Source organism: Rhinatrema bivittatum, chromosome 10 (genome assembly GCF_901001135.1).
Source record: "Rhinatrema bivittatum chromosome 10, aRhiBiv1.1, whole genome shotgun sequence".
Taxonomy (NCBI): Eukaryota; Metazoa; Chordata; class Amphibia; order Gymnophiona; family Rhinatrematidae; genus Rhinatrema; species Rhinatrema bivittatum.
In genome coordinates this window covers 116,448,043-116,468,299 of record NC_042624.1, presented here as the reverse complement: position 1 = coordinate 116,468,299, position 20,257 = coordinate 116,448,043, and the positions used below count along the sequence as shown (strand labels likewise).

At 40.4% G+C, this 20,257-nt stretch overlaps 1 protein-coding gene across 1 annotated transcript in view; it reads right to left on the bottom strand.

The window, feature by feature from the left end:
* Nucleotides 1-13,018: 13,018 nt before the first annotated feature.
* Nucleotides 13,019-20,257, bottom strand: part of STIL (STIL centriolar assembly protein) — a 64,609-nt gene continuing 57,370 nt past the window's right edge. The window contains 4 exon segments of the mRNA XM_029618629.1: nucleotides 13,019-13,291; nucleotides 13,293-13,461; nucleotides 16,673-16,923; nucleotides 18,953-19,118. Of these exon segments, the coding sequence (XP_029474489.1) occupies nucleotides 13,034-13,291; nucleotides 13,293-13,461; nucleotides 16,673-16,923; nucleotides 18,953-19,118 (844 nt within the window). The 3' untranslated portion in view covers nucleotides 13,019-13,033.

The following is a 20,257-nucleotide window of genomic DNA, read 5'->3' as shown; positions in this document are numbered from 1 at the left end:
GCTACCATCAAGTAGCAGAGATATGCTTTCCTTTGAAATGAAACAGACCTAAATGACAATATTTGCAGCAAAATCTCCTGTTTTGTTTCACTTTGCTTTGAAAATTAGATGAAAGAAAACTGAATTAAACCATTTTCTTTTATTTCCAAAACTAATTTTAAGTCAGCCCCAGCTGGGAAAAAAAAAGGCATTCTAAATTAAGAAAAGTCCCACCCCAGGCTTATGGCTGTTTACCCTCTCCCCGTTTGCCAGGTTTTCATGGAGAGGGGGCAAACTGGGAGGGGGGCAAGTGTTGGATGACGTCTGGAACCTCGTAGGCTCATCCAGGATAGAAAGCACTGGGCTATATGGCATGTGGTAGCAGTTACAATCCAAAACAGGGATATGACGACTCCATCTGTCTTCAAAGAAGGTGTTGGCATGGTAGTTCCCACCCTAACAGCACCGGTACAGCTGGATTAGATGTTTGGAGACACCTTGAAAGTAGTAGGGCTAAAACCCACACTTCAGTGAGGGTGAGGAGGCTGGCCGTGGGGGGGGCATGTATTACTCAGTTTCATAATGAGACATGAAAGGGCTCCTGGGTGTTAACTTAAGCATTCCTCTTGTAAGACGCAAAGGTGATGAACAGCACTTAACAGATTTCAGCAGGCATGGGAAAGACATGGAGAGCAGAGGTAGGAAAAGGGTTGAGAGGTCCAGGTAAGTGACATGAAGCATGGGAGCTGGCATTGAGCTACATGCAGAGACATAGAAATGACAGCAGATAAAGGACCAAATGGTCCATCCAGTCTTCCAAACAAGCTTATGGTAGTATCTGCTATGTAGTGCAGAATACCCCCATGCTTATCGGTTTCCCAAACCCTAAAAGTCAGGGCCCGTGTTGGTTACTATCTGAATCCAGTTCCCTGTTACCCCCTGCCATTAAAGCAAAGAGCAATAATAAAATTGCATTAACAGTAGGTAGGCTTATTGGTTAAGGGTAGTAATCACCACATCAGCGAGTTACTCCCATGTACTCTTTTCTTCATTCCCATCCTCTAGTTTTTAGGAAGCCACACTGTTTATCCCATGCCCCTTTGAATTCTTTCACTGTTTTCATCTTTATCACCCTCTCCATGAGGAAATATTTCCTGATGTTGGTTCTGAGACGGCCCCCTGGCGTTTCATTTTGAGACCCCAAGTTCTACTGCTTTCTTTCCAACGGAAATGGTTTGACATTTTGTGCATTATTAAAACCTTTCAGGTATCTGAATGTCTGTATCATATCTCCCCTGCACCTCTTCTTTTCCAGCGTATACAAATTCAGATCCTTCAACCTCTCATCATAGGTAATCTGATACAGACCACACACCATTTTGGTTGCTCTTTGCTGGACTGCCTCAATCTTGTCTTTATCCCCCTTCAGATACAGACTCCACCACTAAACACCGTTCTCCAAATGAGGCCTCATCAAGGACCTGTACAAGGGCATTATCACCTCCTTTTTCTTATTAGTTATTCCTTTCTCTACGCAGCCCAGCATTCTTCTATCTTTAACTATGTCCTTGTTACATTGCTTCACCACCTTCAGATCTCCAGCCACTATTACCCCAAGAGAGCTCTCGTCCATGCACATCAGTCTTACATCCTCCATCACATACACAGCTCTTTTGGATTATTGCACCCCAGCTGCATGATTCTGCACATCTTGGCTTTGAATCCCAGCTGCCAAATCTTCAACCACTCTTCCAGCTTTCTTAAATCTCTTTTCATTCTCTCTACTCCTTCAGGCTTCTCCACACTTTTGCTGATCTTAATATCACCCATTAATAGGCAAATTTTACCTTAAATCCCTTCCATAATGTCTCTCACAAAGATATTGAATAGAACTGGTCCCAACACCAATCCCGGTGGCACTCCACTTAACACGGTTTTTGCTTCAGAGTAGGTTCTATTTACCATTACACTATATCTCCTATCAGTCAACCAGGTTGTAATCCACATTAGTATTTTGGCACTCACTCCCAAGCTTCTCATTTTATTCACAAGTCTCCATTGTGGGACTGTATCAAAAGCTTTGCTGAAATCCAAGAAGATCACATCTAGCGCTCTTCATGGATCCAATTCTCTAGTCACCCAATCAAAAAAAAAATCAGATTTGTGAAACAGGACCATCTTCTGGTGAATCTATGCTATCTCAGGTCCAGCAACCCACTGGATAGGAGGTAGTTGACTATCCTTTCCTTCAGCAGTCTCCATTAATTTTCCCCACAGTCGAGATGAAGCCAGAAACTATAGGCTGGTTAGCCTCTTCTCTGCTCCCACTCTTGTAAAGTGGGACCACCACCGCTCTTCTCCAATCCCACAGCACCACTCTTGTTTCCAAGGATCTATGGAACAGATCCTTCAGTAGACGCACCAGTACCTCTCTGATCTCCCTCAGTATCCTGAGATGACCCTCATCCAGCCCCATGGCCTTGTCCACGTTGTTTGCCTAGCTCCTCCCATACATTCTATTCTGTAAACAGAGTTTTGTTTTCTCCATCCCCACCTATGGTCTTGTTAATCAGCAACGGGCCTTCTCAAGGGTCTTCTTTAGTGAATTCTGAACTGAAGTATTTGTTTAATATTTCTGCCATTTCTTTGTTACTTTCCACACATTGCTCCTTGTCACTTTTCAATTTAACTATTCGCCTTCTGCCCACCCTTTTTACTCTGATATAATCTGAAGAATGTTTTGTCTCCTCACTTTACTTCTTTGGCCATTCTTTCTTCCACTTGCCTTTTTGTTTTCCTTAATTCTTTCTTAGTCTCCCTCAGTTTTAACAGATATTCTTCACTGTGTTCCTTTTTTTGGGATCCTTTATCCTTCTTGAACGCTGTTCTTTTTGCCTTTATTTTTTCAGCTACTTCCTTAGAAAACCAGATTGGTTTCTTTTTCCTTTCCTAACATGCAGATGTTGCCTTTGTAATAGCTTCTTTTAACTTGGCCCACCGTTCCATCTCACCCATTTTCTCCCAGTCTGCCAGTTCTTCCTCCAGGTACATCCCCATTTCGACAAAATGAGTATTTATACCAAACGTAGAAGAATAGATGGACCATGTTGGTCTTCAGCTGCCTTCATCTATTTTAGTATTATATTCTATCTTGGAAACAATGAATGTAGATTTTCAGGCTGACTGCAGTAACATTTGTGATTGGGTCAAGGCAGTGCACTGAGCATTCTCATGTCATGGTATCAGCTTGAATAGCAAGATGCTACGCAAAAGCCTTCTCACGTTTCAGTTACCACACCACCTCATTTAAATATTCTCCAACTACTTGTAAGGCCCAACCCTATAGAAGTCATTGGAAAGAAAGGGAAAAAGGAAAAGATATTTCTGGTGGAACACCTCACCATTATAATAACATGTGAAGAAGAATGTGACACAGAAGTTGAGGAAGGCTCGTTTATAAACAAATCCAAAAACAGAAAAATAAAATCCATTACCTTTGTAACTTAGCATTGCCCTTATTGTAATATCAGCAGCACTGAACATCAAGGATGACCAATCCCTTCACCAACATTGAGCTACCCCTTATTACTCTGAAGCTTCTTTAGGATAGGACGCCCTCACAGCTCACAACTGACGAGCTAGAGCAATCTAGCACAAGAGTAGGGGATGGGGAGAGAGATGCTCATCTGCCTGACACAAGAGTATTACCTCTGGCCTTCAACACTTCATAACCTGAAAAGCACAATAGCACAGGATAAACTGGACAATGAACATACAGACATGCAGCCAGTGCAAGCATATTTGGCTTCCTAGGCGAACCTTTGGTCATTCATCCTCCCCTCAGCTTAACTACCAGCACAGCTCTCCCTTCCTTGATGGCATTGGCTCCGGTACAGTACCCTTCTGGACCTCACACTGGCAGGATTTTCCTGCCCCCCAAATATTGGTGCTCCAGCTGACTGCCTAGTTTGCCTAATGGAAGCACCAGCTCTGCATACACAAACTCCTCTCCAAAGCCTAGAGAAGGGACCTGCTGCTTTAAACATGTAGCATCTTGTGACATCTCTATCGTCCTCTGAATATATTGGGCTGTGTGTGTACACAAGGGTGTAAAGCCATCATTGGACAAAATACAAAGCATAGTATAGGGTGAGAGAGATGGTGTGAATAGGGAAATGTAAGCACTAGCAAGGGTCAAGTTGGTTTTTGAAAGGCAAACTCTGTGAACCCCAGTGAGAAAAGTGATGCCGATTCTTTATAAAATTACTGTTGGATGGGAATATGTAATTATGCAATAAAACAGAGGAAGGTTAACAGTTTGTTTTCTGCTAGTTAAAGGTGAGAGGCTGGTAGTGGTAGATGTTATCTTTTTTCCACCCTCTCTTTCCCTAGTGTGAACAAAGAAGTGTTAGGTGACAGAACTGGACACAATGGGAGTTGCAAGGTTGAACACACACTCCAGGCCAGCCTTACTTTTGCAAGAGTAAATATATGGGTCCGAGGGCAGTCAGAGGCAAATAAAAGCCACAGGTGTAGCTGAGCAATGGGTGGTTGTAGGCAGAGTGCTAGGGGCTGATGAAGTGGTGACAGTGAAGACTCCTATATGCTCCTGCTATCTTTATTCAGGCTATAGAAAATATTTTAAATTTACATTTTTTGCTGGCTACTGCCTGCATATCTGCTTTTACAATAGTTACCAGTTGTTTTTACCCTCACTCTTTGCTCACCAGATGCCAAAAGGAAATTTTGATGAATGGATCCCAATGCTTTTGACTTTTGGGACTGTTTTATATAGTGCCGATAACACACACTGTACTGCAGGTACTGAGTGCTGGTAGGTTAACACAGAGGTATATCTACAGGTTACCATTTATTTATTTAAAATATTTTCTATTCCACCTCTAAAGAGCAGTCATGCTGGGCAGATTACAGTTAAATACATAACTAAATTACATACTTAAACATTTCACAATAAATACAACAAAAACGTGGTACATTACTAAACAAATTCCGTCGGAACATCTGTGCACAATATTTATCACTGCAATTTACATGCTTCCATAAATAGATGAGCTTTCACCTGTTTCCTTAATACGCCAATATCTTTAATGCCACACAATGCTGGGGGCAGAGAATTCCATAATTTGGGCCCTGCTATTTAGAAAAATCTAAGACCATAAGAAGATAAATTGTCATGCTGGGTCAGACCATCAAGCCCAGCATCCTGTTTCCAACAGAGGCCAAACCAGGCTACAAGAACCTGGCAAGTACCCAAACACTAAGATCATCCCATGCTATTGATGCCAGTAATAGCAGAGGCCATTCCCTAAGTCAACTTGATTAATAGAAGTTAGTGGACTTCTCCTCCAAGAAGTTATCCAAACCTTTTTTTTAAACACAGCTACACTAACCACATCCTCTAACAACAAATTCCAGAGCTTAATTGTGCATTAAGTGAAAAAGAATTTTCTCCAATTAGTCTTAAATGTGCTACTTGCTAATTTCATGGAGTACCCCCTAGTCCTTCTATTATCCGAAAGTATAAATAACCGATTCACATCTACTTATTCAAGACCTCATGATTTTCAAGACCTCTATCATATCTCCCCTCAGCTGTCTTCTCCAAGCTAAAACAGCCCTAACCTCTTCAGCTTTGCCTCATAGGGGAGCTGTTCCATCCCCTTTATCATTTTGGTTGCCCTTCTCTGTACCTTCTCCATCACAACTCTTATCTTTGAGATCCGGCGACCAGAATTGTATACAATATTCAACATGCAATCTCACCATGGAGTGATACAGAGGCATTATGACATTTTCTGTTTTATTAACCATTCCCTTCCTAGTAATTCCTAACATTGTTTGCTTTTTTGACTTCTGCAGTACACTCACCTCTCGTTCAAACATGCTGTCTTAATTGGAGGGGGGGGGGATCATCAATAAATGTTGGTCTATGGGCCTCAAAGCCCAACCAGGTACATTGGCTAAATAACTGGGGCCATCTATTCTTAATACCTTAAAGATCAAAACTAAAATGTTAAACTTAATCCTGTATGCTACAGGAAGTCAATGTAGCTCACTCAGCTTTGGGAAAATGTGCTTCCAGCATTGTGTAGAGGATATTAAGTGTATGGCGGAATTATGCAATACTTGGATTGGCCATAATGAGATGGTTGGTAATCCCATAAATAAAGAATTGAACTAATCATCAATAGAGCACTGCCCAAATGCCTGAACCACAGTCGTAAAATCCTTCACTTGCAGTACATATTTTAAATAACTCAAAAGTCTGAGTTTAATATATCCAGATTTTAACACATAACAAACATGATCCTTAAAGCTGAATCTATTATCAGATATTACACCAAAATTACATAGTGAGTTTTTAAATGGGAGCCTAGTTTTCCAGTATAGAAAGTGAAGTAATATTTATTTAAATTCTTTTAATATACCGATGCTCAAGACCAGGTCTTATCATACTGGTTATAATAATATAATACATATAATATGCTTAGGCAGGTTATATATGTATATATATATATATATTATATTACATATATATATAATATATGTAATATATAATACATATAATATGCTTAGGTAGGGTCACAGGAAAAGCAAATGACCTGTTTTTTTCTACATTCAAAATCAAATGATTTTGCCTCATCCAGTGATTAATCATTGTAACCTTCTCTGCAATCTGATTAAATATCAAGTCATGCTAGGACACTATGTAAGAGTTCCCTGGCCCAGTGAGGTCTTTGCAACAGTTTCCAGCTCCGTTGGCATCCATTCAGGGTTTTCTATGGTGTTCCTGTGCAGTTTCTTTTCAGACTCATCACAGAATTGCAGAAGAAACTTATCTCTGCCATACCTCCTTATCTCTGCAAGTCATTCCCAGGGACAGGCCCCTCCACCTTCTACTGGCCTGCCCACTTTTCTAATGCCTGCAAATGTTTAGCTTCACCTTGCACATTCTCTTTACCCAAGTTGCTGGTGCACAGTTCTTTCATGTATAAGCTGCAGTGCCTGTTCTTGCCCTTTACTTTCTCTGAATTCATCTAAGCCTCATATTTTGTTCTTCCTGTTTTAGTTTTCCTCTACATGGACATGCAAGAATGTTGATTATCACAGTCAGTTTCCTCTCATCTCCAGACAATCTCTCAGTGTGTCAGTTGATGGATTTCCTCTTTCTGTGTAAATAGCTATTTTTAGATTTATAAACTGGAATGGTAGTAGTGCAAATAGTTATAGAGAGGGCAAGCGTTTGTAATTGACCTCTCAAAAGTTCTCATTTTCCACTAGCAGGCTTTTTTTTTTTTTTTTTTTAATATTTTCTTTATTAAAAATTTTCCATAAAGCCAAGAAACAATTCAACAACTCTAGGTAATATTTAAATCCCCCGCTTCCCACCTTTTCCATATGCAGTCCAACAATGCAGCAGTATCAGTCCAGGAGGTAGAATCTGCATATCTATGGAAGATTCCCATCATCCAAATTGAAATTGTATTTGAACATCTTGCAGAAGTGACTGTAAGTAAGAGAACCATATTTTCCCAAACTTGTGTCATGCTCCATCTGTACACAAACTCCAAGTTCTGTGATCAAGACAATGGCTAAATACAATAAGCTATGATATCCAGAATTGGAATACAGCGCCATGAGAATAAAGTTGCCAACTGGCTCCAGATTTTCAGGACAGGTTGATCCAGTCCTGGTTTTACCCCATTGCATGCTGGGATTTATTCTCATTTCTTTGTTACATGCCCTAAGAAAAGCAAGACTATAAGTATCTGCATGCAGGTGAGTAAAAGCAAGACTGCATCAACCTGTCCTGAAAATCTGAAGCCAGGTGGCAACCCTACATCAGAATCTAACCACGATCGCAATATACTGAGCCTGGCCAACATCAAGTATTTCAATATGAGCAAACTGATTACAACCATCTAAGTGCACATAAAACAGGATCAGTGCATATCTTCTTTAACAAAACCGATAAAAAGTTCAACACTTCCTCCCAAAATGTTTGAATCCATAGGCCATGATATAATGAAGCATTCTGCACCCCACATTTTAAACAGGCAGCTGAAGAGGAGCGATTAGCTTTATAGGCTCTATATGCAGAAAAATGTAAATGATATATCACTTTCAGGTGTTGTTCTCTGAATATTGCAGCTTCAGTAATTTTAGAAGTCATATCAATTTCTACATCCATGTCTTCACCAGCACTTTTAAGTATAATCAGTAACTGTGTAGAAATTTATAGAGCATTGAAAGTGACTGTTTGCCCATCTTATAGATCTGCATTAATCATTGAAAAGCTCCAGTGGCTAATCCAGATCACTGGGAAGTATCCAGCAACTGCTAACGTGGAAATCCATGGTTTGTCAGTCACTCTCAGAAGAGACTGAGATCTCCCAAGTTTACATGGCTAATTAATGTACCTGCTCTCCAGAAGTTTGTCCAGCCATTTATAAAATCTAGCTCTAATACTAGTTTTAACCATATCCTTCAGAAACAAAGTGCAGTTTTTGTTGACCTAAAAAAACAAAACAAAAAAACCCTGATCTCTTAAATCTGTCAGTTTCATGGAGAGGCCTTAGTTTTAATTCCATTTGAAAGGATAAATAAGTATCCCCTGATCTACATAACATGATTTTATAGACTTGTATCTCATTTCTTCTCAAAGGTGAAGAGCCCTAACATGCTAAGCTTTTCAATCTCTTATATTTGTTGCTCTGCTCTGTAACTTTTCTAGTTCTACATTTGCTTTAACAAGGGCTGATCAGAACTACACACTATACTCAGAATGTTAGGCATTATTGAAGGAATATTATGTCTGTATGGATCTCTGGTAGAACGACATCTTATTTGCTTTTAACACCGCTAAACACTGAACTGATTTAACTGTATTGCCCATGACAACTTCAATGTCAGTTTCTTGGGTGACAGTTCCTAATACGGCTAACGACCCTTCCTTATCTTCACCAATCATTAGACACTATTGTTATTGACCATCATAATAAGTATCATTGTGTGGTGATATACAGCCATTGTCACTCTGCCTTATATTTAATCATAGATCAGTCCATGATTTGATAACAAAATTCTTTTTTGATTTTTTGTGCTTCTCTCACCCGTGTAGTTAAAATGATATCATGTTATACACTATATATATTATTTCTCCAGATATCAGCATACATAATTAAATACACTTATCTTCATGTCTCCATTCGTCATCATTATATGTTTTTCCTTTGCTGTCAACCAACCATGATCTTCATGCCCCAACTTTTAAGCAATGTGGAGATTTAGCACATTGCTTCTTCATGCCCAACACTGTCCAATGTTTCGGACTCCAACATGTCCTTCCTAAAGGGTGTTATTCAAGCGGCATGGTGTTTCTCAGCATCTTCCCTGGGGATATCTGGAGAAATAATATATAGTGTATAACATGGTATCATTTTAACTACACGGGTGAGAGAAGCACAAAAAAATCAAAAAATAAATCATCAAATCATGGACTGATCTATGATTAAATATAAGGCAGAGTGACAATGGCTGTATATCACCACACAATGATGCTTATTATGATGGTCAATAACAATAGTGTCTAATGATTGGTGAAGATAAGGAAGGGGGTCTTGTTAGTTGAATTAATTATTGCTAGACCTTTTCCACCATTTAACTTGGTCGTTCTGAGCGCAGTAATAGTGAGTTCCTAATATGGAACACAGCACCTTGGTTCTCTCTTACATAAGGAACTCACAAGTTAAATATACAACTTGAAGTTACTAGGTTGGCCTCAGGGAGACTTCTGTGGAGAAACCTCTGTGCAAGAGGCTGAACTAAACCTCACATGTGCCTGCTTCAGAGCATCTGGAAGCTCCAGTTCATCCAGGCTCTCTAAGCCATGTGGCTAGGACAAAAAGGTAGACAACTCCAGTCCTCAAGTAGAACAGGTCTGCTTTTTAGGGTATCCACACTTTTTTTTTTTTAATTAAATTAAAAAAAAAACAAACTTATACTCCACTGCTTCCAGTAAAACCATCCAGTGTGGATCCCAATATAAAGCATACATAATCTTCATACAATACACAAAAAAATGAAACCATAAGAAATCACAAATACTCATAAAACAAGTAATAAGAGTACACACTTACTTAACGCTTCCTTCTATAGCATAGCCTGAACTGTTTTACTAAACTTTAAGAGGAAAGATTTTACTAGTCTTCATGGGTAAGGTATGCCAGTGCGAGAAGCATATGAGAACGCTCTCAGTCTTGTGAGTTTGTTCCTTATAACTCTTGTATGGCAGGAACTGACATACACATTCGTTATGGATATTTCTATGTACTACTTCCATGCATGCAAATCTCTCTCATGCACATTCATTGTGGATATCCTGAAAACCATATCTATTTGTGGTACTCAAGAGTTGCCAACCCCTGCTTTAAGAGCTACATCAAAACAAATGGTTGCTGCCTGGGCTCTTGGCGCAAGCCTTTGGAGCCCTTGTTCACACTTGAGTAGGGAGATTGAGATCTGGCCGAAAAACTTTCAAGCCTATCCTCAAAAGTAAGATGCCAAAGAGGCAAAGGACAAGCATCCTGTTCGACTCTTCACAGATGAATGTCATCAGACAAAGCCCTGGGCTGAAGCCTTGAATTCATAGCTTCCAGAGTTGCAGGACTGCCTCATATCATGGGTGTTACACGGACCCACTCAGTTCAACTTCTGAAGTTTAAAAAATTATATCTAAATACCTCCTCCTCTGCATTTCTCCACACCAGATCCTGTGTTCATAATTTTTTTCCCCACTTACCCTCTCTGAAAACCTACCTAGACTAACTGTTCAAACACTGCTACACAGAAAATGCATGAGCAAATCTTTTTATATATCTTTATTAAAATGTTACATTAAAAATGTATAATATACAAAGGAGGATTAATACACTGCAAAATACACTCCAGTGATTTTACCATGGGTTCAGTTACTCAAATTTAATTTATAATGCATCCACAAAAACTGATGTTAAAGTGATTTCAGTGGTTTCTCTAAGCAATTATTTCAGCAACAGTACGTAAAATAATTGACTTGCCACAAGTAATTATCCAATATCCACTGCCAATGACATTATGATCATAAAATAAAATGTAAAAATTAAAAAAAAAAAAAAAGCACAGCAAAATCCATTTCAATCCTCACATTATTGGCAAGAATTAACAAGTTTTCACTGTTCTGTTAATGCTTGCTAAATCTGGCCATTGCCAATGTTCCATTTTCTAATACAGATTAGCAATCTGGTGGAATAAAAAAAACATACAGGAAATACCATGTTTTGATTGGTTACACTAGACGGCAATAACAGGATGGAAGATGCTTAACAAGGTAAACAAACCAGTTTCCATGGCAACCAGTCTTACAAGCCATCCTATGCTGCCAAGTGTACTAAGAGTTTAACCAGAGGTTATTATTATTTTCTTTTTTTTTTGCAAGCTCTGAAACATGTTTAAACGTGAACAATTGTGTTGGTCAAAAGCCTCACAGAAGCTCCATTTACCAACTGACTTCGAGTTCAAAAAACGACACCAAGGACAGAGACAGTACCTGTTCAGCATTTCGTGAGTGGGAAAGCATAGCAAAACCACGGACCTTATCCCTCTGAAAGATCACCAACAGAAGTGATAGGACTGCTAAATATTTTATATACAGCTGCTTCAGAAGTTTAGTTTAGGAATAGTCAACTTGATTTGTAATCAGCCCTGCACCAACACACATGAAACATTTTGGAATGCATACGTATTCACTGGTGATTTCAGATGCTTTATATAAATGTAAAACTCAAATTAAAATAAGTGCAATTTTATCCCAAATTTATGACAGCTGGCTAACTTGGGATTTTCAATACATAACGTGATTGTGCAGCAGGCAAGGCCCATTTTGAATGCACATACAAGAAACAGTATTTGTAAATAAGTTTTATCTGAAGTAAACAAAATTAGGACTGTGTATTTAAAAATACAAAGGGAATGAGTCTTGATAATGTGAAATGATTATCAAGTTTAACATACAACCCTGTCCACCTGAGTAATAGTAGCCCATGGCTGGTCTCAGATAGCTCAGCAGTCAGATGTGTAACAGTTGTATCCAGATCTGTAAAATTTATTTTTTTCCAATGCGATCAGCCACAAATGCAATTACCAACAATAAGGCACTGCAGAAGTTGAAAAATGTAAACAAAATGAGTTTAAATTAAAGTTACAAGGAAAATAAAGATTCAACAAGTCATTGATATTAAAAAGAATATATCATGGGCAAACATTTTTGCATTAGCTGGTGTTAAGCACAAAATACAGAATAAGGTTTTTTGTGACCTGTTTGACATACATCTTGTAAACAGAAGTGCAAAACATTTTAATTCTGTTGAACAAAAAAATATCAACTTGCAGATGACTGCCAGTCCCTCTTCTCCAGTCTTTACAGTGCTCAAACTCTGCCACGCTTTGGAAAAGTAATCCAGCCAACTAGGCCATGAACACCAGCATTACAGCAGAGAAAAGGTTTCCAACAGAATTTTTCATGCAGGGGACATTACATTGCAACCAAAAACTGTTTTACATTTAGAATGTTCTTACAAGTGGAAAATACACATTTATGAGGACTTAAAATAATTTGGGGAGTTGTCTGAGGCGGTTCACATCTAGGAAGTCACCAACTGAATTCAGGTTTTCAGGGAGCCTTAATGTTTCAAAGGAAGGTGGTGGGTAGCTTATATCCGGGAGGATCTCTCTCTCAGGGTGCTGCGTAAACTGTACTTCACCCATCAAGAGCGTGCCACTGGCCTTCAAGTCTTTGCGTGATGAATTTTCACCTGAAGGTTGCAATAATTTTGAAGGCTTGGTGGAAATGATCTCATTGGTAATGTCCCTTAATGTCGATACATCCGATTTGGATAGGGATGGAGAAGCTGATATATCATGGTTGTGTTTCAAGTTAGTACCACACTTTCATTTACTCTTTCTGATTGTTCCTTTCCGCAACCGAGACCTAGGATTACAGTGTTAAAGTCTGATGCACACCACTTTCATGCTCTAGTCCCAGAATGCTGCTGTCTTCCTTAAGTGATTCGTCTTCATCCTCACTGCTGACATTGCTTTGAATCAGCCCATATCTCTTCATATACGTTTTGGTTGCAAAGGACATATTGTTTGGTGAAATTAAGCTAAGGCCCACTAAACTCTTGTCAGCATTCAAAGCAAGAGACCCTGAAAGGATGAAGAATCCAGAGGCCTGGTTCTGGCTGGAGCGACTCTGTGGAAAGCTGGGACAGCTGAGACTCAGAGAGATATTTTAGAGCAATGGCGTTTGCTTCCATGCTCAGATCAGCTCCACTGGGGTTAAAACCGCTCATACCAATGTTTGCAAAGGACATGTAGCTCAGTCTGGGGATCACTGCTTCAGGATTTATACAAGCCAAGACACTGAAATACCAAAAATATTAAAAAATTAGCAATTCTGAACACTGCAGTGGTGAGCAATGTCATTGATGTAAACCGAACAGTTATACAAGGCTCTCATGAGACATCTCCAACCTTTTCGCCCCTCATCCCATTTCTCTTTCAGCAAATGTCAAGCAAATTAGAACACAGTTCCCCTTAAGAACTCCATCTAGCCAGCAGATGTCACTAGCTAAGTGGCTCTGCCTCCCTGCAAGGATCATGAGTATTCCATGCTCCCAGCCCTGCTAGGAAGGAAGGATGAGAATTTATGGGTCTCCATATAGCAGTACTTGCTGCTGAGCCAACAGATAGGAAAATTGGTTCTTACCTGCTAATTTTCATTCCTGTAATACCACAGATCAGTCCAGAGAAGTGGGTTTATGCATCCCTACCAGCAGATGGAGGCAGAGAACAAAAAACTTTGTGGCACTGCTACTTAACAGAGAGCGCCACCTGCAGTCTCTCAGGTGGCGCTCTCTGTTAAGTAGCAGTGCCTGTACCCAAGCCAAGATAAACCTCAAAACCTCTACCAGGGCAAACTAGAAAAAAAACCAAGGCTGAAACCCCCTGCGCTGGAGCCTCTTACCTCCAGACCACCAAAACTTATGTACAATTGAATAAAACTCTTAGAAAACTTGTACAATGATCAGCAGGAAAAAGTCTTTTGGCAGTGGTGGGGCAGGATCCTGGACTGATCGAAGTTAGCAGGTAATGACCAAAATTTCCCTTTTCTGTACATACCCAGATCAGTCCAGACAAGTGGGATGTATCCAAGCACCCCTAAACTGGGCGGGAACCCGAAAGACCAGCTTGCAGCACACTCTCCAAAGGATGCAGCCTCCTGCGCCCACACATCCAAACTATAACGTCAGGTGAAAGTATGAAGTGAGAATCATACTGCTGCCCTACAAATTTCCTGCTAGAAGTCTAAAAAATAAGATTGGAGAGTTAGAGTGTATAGCACTGAATGAGGAGGTAGCTGGACTTGCGAGGAAGGTGTGCTCCAAAACCTGTTGACTTCTGAACTCTATACTTGTCTAGTTTCCCACATTCACATCTGTAACAGGTTCAGAATGTCATGGATTGGAAGAGCTGCTGGCTTGGATGGCATGTCCAGTATTTGGGAGGAGGCCAAAGACGTCTAATAGTGGGTCTTTATCCTTGTGTACATTGATGCCCAGTGTCTCATTTTTCCTACAAATTTTGAGTAAGTAAGGTCTTCTGGAGGTAAAGTATGATTAGGAGTTTCCAGAAACGAGTCAGAAGGAATACCTCTGGAACTTCTTCTGAACCTAATGGTGAGGGTTCACTAATCCAGAATCCTAATGACTAATTTCTCCCGATTACCCCAGAAGGAAAACACCCTGGTCTGCCACCTCTGAATGACTTGACTCTGCTGCAGTTGAGTGGGATGATGAACTTTGTAGAAAGCTTTCTAATGTATTCAGATCTCTAGGTGAAACTGGGACTCTAATCTTAGATCACCATAATGGATATTTCCTTCTCTCTTCCTGGTCAAAAGTAAGAAAGTATACACCATATCTGCAATCTGGTCGAGTGACTGTCATCCTCCTACCTGGTGTAGGAGGTGGAACATTCAATAGGCTGTGGGAAGTGAGTGGCACTATGGAGCATACCAGATTTGGTGCCTCCAGATGGAAACCCTCTGCTAGCAATTGTGAAGGAGTAAGGGCTCTTGTAATTGGCAGGGCTAGGGGTAACAAGACACCTTCAGCACCTCATCTAGGGTGACCAGCATAATGCTCAGAGCCTAGAAGAGTCATCTTGCTGCATTATCTGCACAGATGTGATTGCAGTAGTAGAGGAGGCTGGTGCTTTGATGGGGGTTGAATGGTAGTTGTCAAATGCTTCAAGGGGCCTCCCTTGAACTGCATCGACAAAGCTGGTGTGGAACTTGGTTGTTTCCTGGATACATACATTGGGATGGTTTTTCTGGAAGAAGCCCAAATGCCACGTGTTCTTGAGGTATGCATCGATGGATTGTGCACTGCATCGGTAGAGTGCAGGCCCCAAGCACATTGATTCACCATGCAAAAGTACTGGTGCACAATGTGTCAACGTAGATTCACCCCTCTTCAAAAGATTATGCTTCTTCTAGGTAGGTTCAGATGAATAAAGTGATGCTGCCTGCTTGACCCCACGGCTTTGGCCTGCGCTGATGGGAGGTGTTTTGGAGGAGCTACTCTTCAACTGCCTACTACTGCTCTGCAGAAAGAGGATTTGCTGTGATTCCAAAGAGATTTATTCAACTCCTTGATTTTACTAGCCCTGGAACACCAGGACCACAGTCTGCTTGATCAAGGTCTGGCCGCAGACAGACATCAATGGCACAGCTTGTGGCCATCCATGGACGGACATTACTTTGTCACATATGCAACTTTTTAAAACACCACTGATGGCAGATTTCTTTTGGCCAGACATTTTGAAGAGCAATGCTACCGGACCAAGGCACACACTGAGGGATCTCGGAAATCACCTCAGAAATTCTCAACTGGGGGAGGGACCCTTAGGTGTCACCGCAGGAGAGCGGGGCTCGATCTCTCTCCCAATTTAGAGGTAAGCTTAAATTTCTTCTTCAAACTAGTGCTGCAATCCCGCTAAACACCGCTGCTGGTGTGGGGATAGTGCGACCACATCTACTAAGACAGAGATACTGAACGGCTGAGGTCACTGCAGGGTGATGTCAGCTTTGAAACCTGACTGTCTCTACCTGCTGGCAGGAGAGCACATAACCCATTGGTCCTGAGTCCATCTGGCTACATGCTAGGAAAAATATATATGGAGAGAGTGTATACATCCTTGCTTGTGCTCGGACAAAAAATGATTGAGGAGGTTCACGAGGCAATGCCTTGCATGGGAACTCCCGCACATGCTCAGCAGAGTAAAAGCTCTGCTAGCTAGGAGAGATGAATCTGTTCTGTGCTGCTGGATGACATCACCCACATCATAGTTAATTCAGCCTGCTTATGGATGGAAAAAAAGGTGGTCAACTATGCCCAATATCAGCAAGCTGAGGGTTAGGAGAAGCTTTTAGTGTACAAACTACATGTTGCTGCATTAAACAGGTTCATGCACTGTTACTGTGACAAACTCATATCCTAAGAACAGTCAAATGTGTGGGACCTCGGACACACAATCAGGCTTTAGTGCTGTCTTAAATACTGTACATTACCTGACATTCTCAACTTTATTTGCATTTTTCTTCATTGTGTCAGATGAATCCAAATCTATCTTCACACCAAGATTTCTTAGCTGTTTAAGGGTAGCACTAAGCACGTTGTCTTTGTCATTCAGATATTGATCAGTTACTGGACTCTTCTTGGATTTACTTTGCGCTGTGACACACTTATCTGCTGAAATGTCTCTCTTTGCTGATTCCTCAGTCTTTGTGTCTGAGGACTTTAAAAGCTGGTTTACTTGGCCCTAATACACACACAAATAAAATCACACATATTTACAAGAGAATACATCGCTTCAAACTAATCAGCTAATTTGATTGTGTGGAAATGCTTCCCTAAGGATGCATACTGCTAATATGCAGATCTATAAACTGGAGAGCTAAAACTAAGATGACTGGGCATGCATACATGCCCAGTCAATGTTTCTCCTCTGATAGTTCTAAAAGCTTTGCAACTTTGTAGGTAAATGTTAAACACATTTCCACAAGTAACACAATTTTACGTGCAGAAATGAGATTTTATCAAATTGCTTGCCTGTTGTGCAGGAAAACTTAGGCACTTAGTTTGTATTGTATAGAGGCGTTTCCAGGGCATGGTTGGGGCAGAGTTTTCACTTATTTCACTTCTGAATTTGAAAAAAAGTCTACATGGGAAACTCCCACACACTGCAACGTATAGTTAGTTTTGTGGGATCATTCTCAAAAGCAAATGTACACATGTGTGTTTCCTTTGAAAACTGGTGTAACTGGAGCGTATTTGCTGCACAAGTTACCAGCAATTCTACAAAATTCTACTTCCTGAGCACAGCTTGAACAAACCCTTTTAGGGCCCAAGGACAGGGGAATGACTACATTAAAGTGGGTTTTTACACTTGAAAGGATGAATTATACTTTCAGCACTACAGTCCCTTAGTGAAGCATTTTAATATGTTTGACTTGAATCCCGTAGCCTATTTTTTTCCTGAACCCTTTAGGAGACACATTGGGGTTCTACTCAAAATACCAATACATTTCAAAGTACATAAGTTTTATAAAGAGTTTAAAGCAGTGGTTCCTAACCCTGTCCTGGGGACCCCCCCCAGCCAGTTGGATTTTCAGGATATCCACAATGAATATATATATACATATATATATATATGTGTGTGTGTGTGTGTGTGTGTGTGTGTGTGTGTGTGTGTGTGTGTGCGCGCATGTGTGTATATGCATAATGGACACTAACACAACATTTCCAATGCTCTTGTGACCAGAACACAATGCACAAATGCATTTAATATGTAATATTTACATATACATGCATATGAGCATTTAGGAGTAGATTTTAGTATGTGCACATGCGTCCATGTGAGTTTCCTGGCATGCACCAATTTTGTGACATACGCGCGGCAGCACATGCGTGTTATAAAATCGTTGGGCCGCGCGCGCATGCGCACTGGATTTTGTAATCCGCGTGCACAAGGGGGGTAGATTTGTGCAACTTTTGCGTGGCGATGCATCACGGCCTTCCCCAGTTCCCTCCCAGTCCACTCCAATTAATGAGCAGACTGGAAGGGAACTTCCCTAACCCTTTACTCTAACCTCCCTTTCCCGTCCCCTCTCCAACCCCTAATTCCTATCTTTTTCCTTTTAAAATCTTTTTTCTTCGAACTTACTTCAGGGCCCAACCTGAAGCAAGTTACACATGCCAGCAGCCAGCCAGTGCTCAAGGCTCCAGGACAGCAATCAATGCCTGGCCCCCCCCCCCCCAGGACCCCCCCCCGGCCCGCCCCTTCTAAGAGGCCCAGCAGTTCTGCGTGTAACGGGTTACATGCCTGGCCGGGCCCCTCTGAAGATGCGCTTGGCGTGCACCAGGCACATAACCCCCATTTTTAACGCATGTGGGGGATTTAAAATTTGGCCATTAATATATAAACCGTCAGTTATTGTTCTTGATATATCACTTTTCAGCAAACTAAACAAACAAACAATCTTGTTTTCTTGGTCCTAGCCCATTACATTAAGCACTAGGTTAACTCCTAGTATCTTTGGTAAAATTAAAAAGCCTTTGAATTCCTACAGTCAGTATGATAACAAAATAAGACCAAATAACCCAAGTCTTTATAGTAAGCTGTATCAAAACCAGGAAAGTGTTACACCAATAAAATAACTTTTAAAGGATTATTTTTACAATTAGGCATGTGAATGATCAGATAAGGGAGACCTCTCCATAGTAAATACATTCCCAGTTCTTTTTGTGGAGTTGATGCAAAAAGAAATTATATTAAAAACTGCTCTTACAAGTAAATCCTGGTAAAATTTGTGATCATCTGATGTACTTCTTGCAGAAGACTGGACTGAGTTCTCGGATTTTCCTTCATCTGTTGTCACTGAGCAGTTGATAGCTCCCTCTGTTGGTCCATCCTGTACATTTGTGCCAGGGCTCCATGGAGTAACAGGGCTATTCCTGTGTTGGTCAGAAAGGAAATCTAAAAATGTTTTATATAGCTTTCCTTTCATGCGGTCTATTTAAATTTGTGAATGATTTATCTTCATAGAAATTTAAAGACATTAAGACATCCATATTTCATTTGACCAGTTACATCACTGGCTTTAGAGAACTTAAAAAAATAAAATAAAGCAAATGACTAGGATCTATCCAATATATCTAGGAAATAAAGTTGGATCTTCACATATTTAGAACAAACTTCCATAAACATGTAGCCTCTGACAAAAATCTGAATTTCCTAAAGGATATGGTTGTGGTGGTTCTTTCTAGCTACTGAGCATTTTTCAAACTTTTGCACAAACTTGCTAAGCAATGGTGACAAACTTAGCCTGTTATATGGTTTTAGTGGCACTGGAGGAAGATGAGCCATGCGACTGAATTCTGAAGCTGCCTTTTATCATACTGTTTCCCTGCACTGGAGGAAGATAAGCCATGCGACTGAATTCTGAAGCTGCCTTTTATCATACTCTTTCCCTGCACTGGAGGAAGATAAGCCATGCGACTGAATTCTGAAGCTGCCTTTTATCATACTGTTTCCCTGCACTGGAGGAAGATAAGCCATGCGACTGAATTCTGAAGCTGCCTTTTATCATACTCTTTCCCTGCACTGGAGGAAGATAAGCCATGCGACTGAATTCTGAAGCTGCCTTTTATCATACTGTTTCCCTGCAGTGGCATGGACATTTCATATTGTCATAGAGGGTAAAGATCTCATCTGTTGGCAATGTGTATTTTATATTTAACATATAGTAACAGTAATGACAGCAGAAAAAGACCAAAATGGTCCATCTAGTCTGCCCAGCAAGTTTCCCAAGGTAGCAGGTTACCCCAAGCTTTTTTTTTTTTTAAATTTATTCCCATCCTCTAGCCTTTAGGGATCCCCAGTGTTTATCCCATGTGCCTTTGAAATCCTTCACAGGATTTAGACTTTTTATAATACAAGAAGTATACAGTTTGATCTAGTATAGCAGATTCTCTAGATTTAATCAAGTCTTAGTGTACATTTTATACGAATTTGCTCAATTAGGGTCAGATTTACTCCTCCTCTTAATTCTGTGTCTAAAAGTAAACCCTTTAAACATTTAAAGTTAAGCACT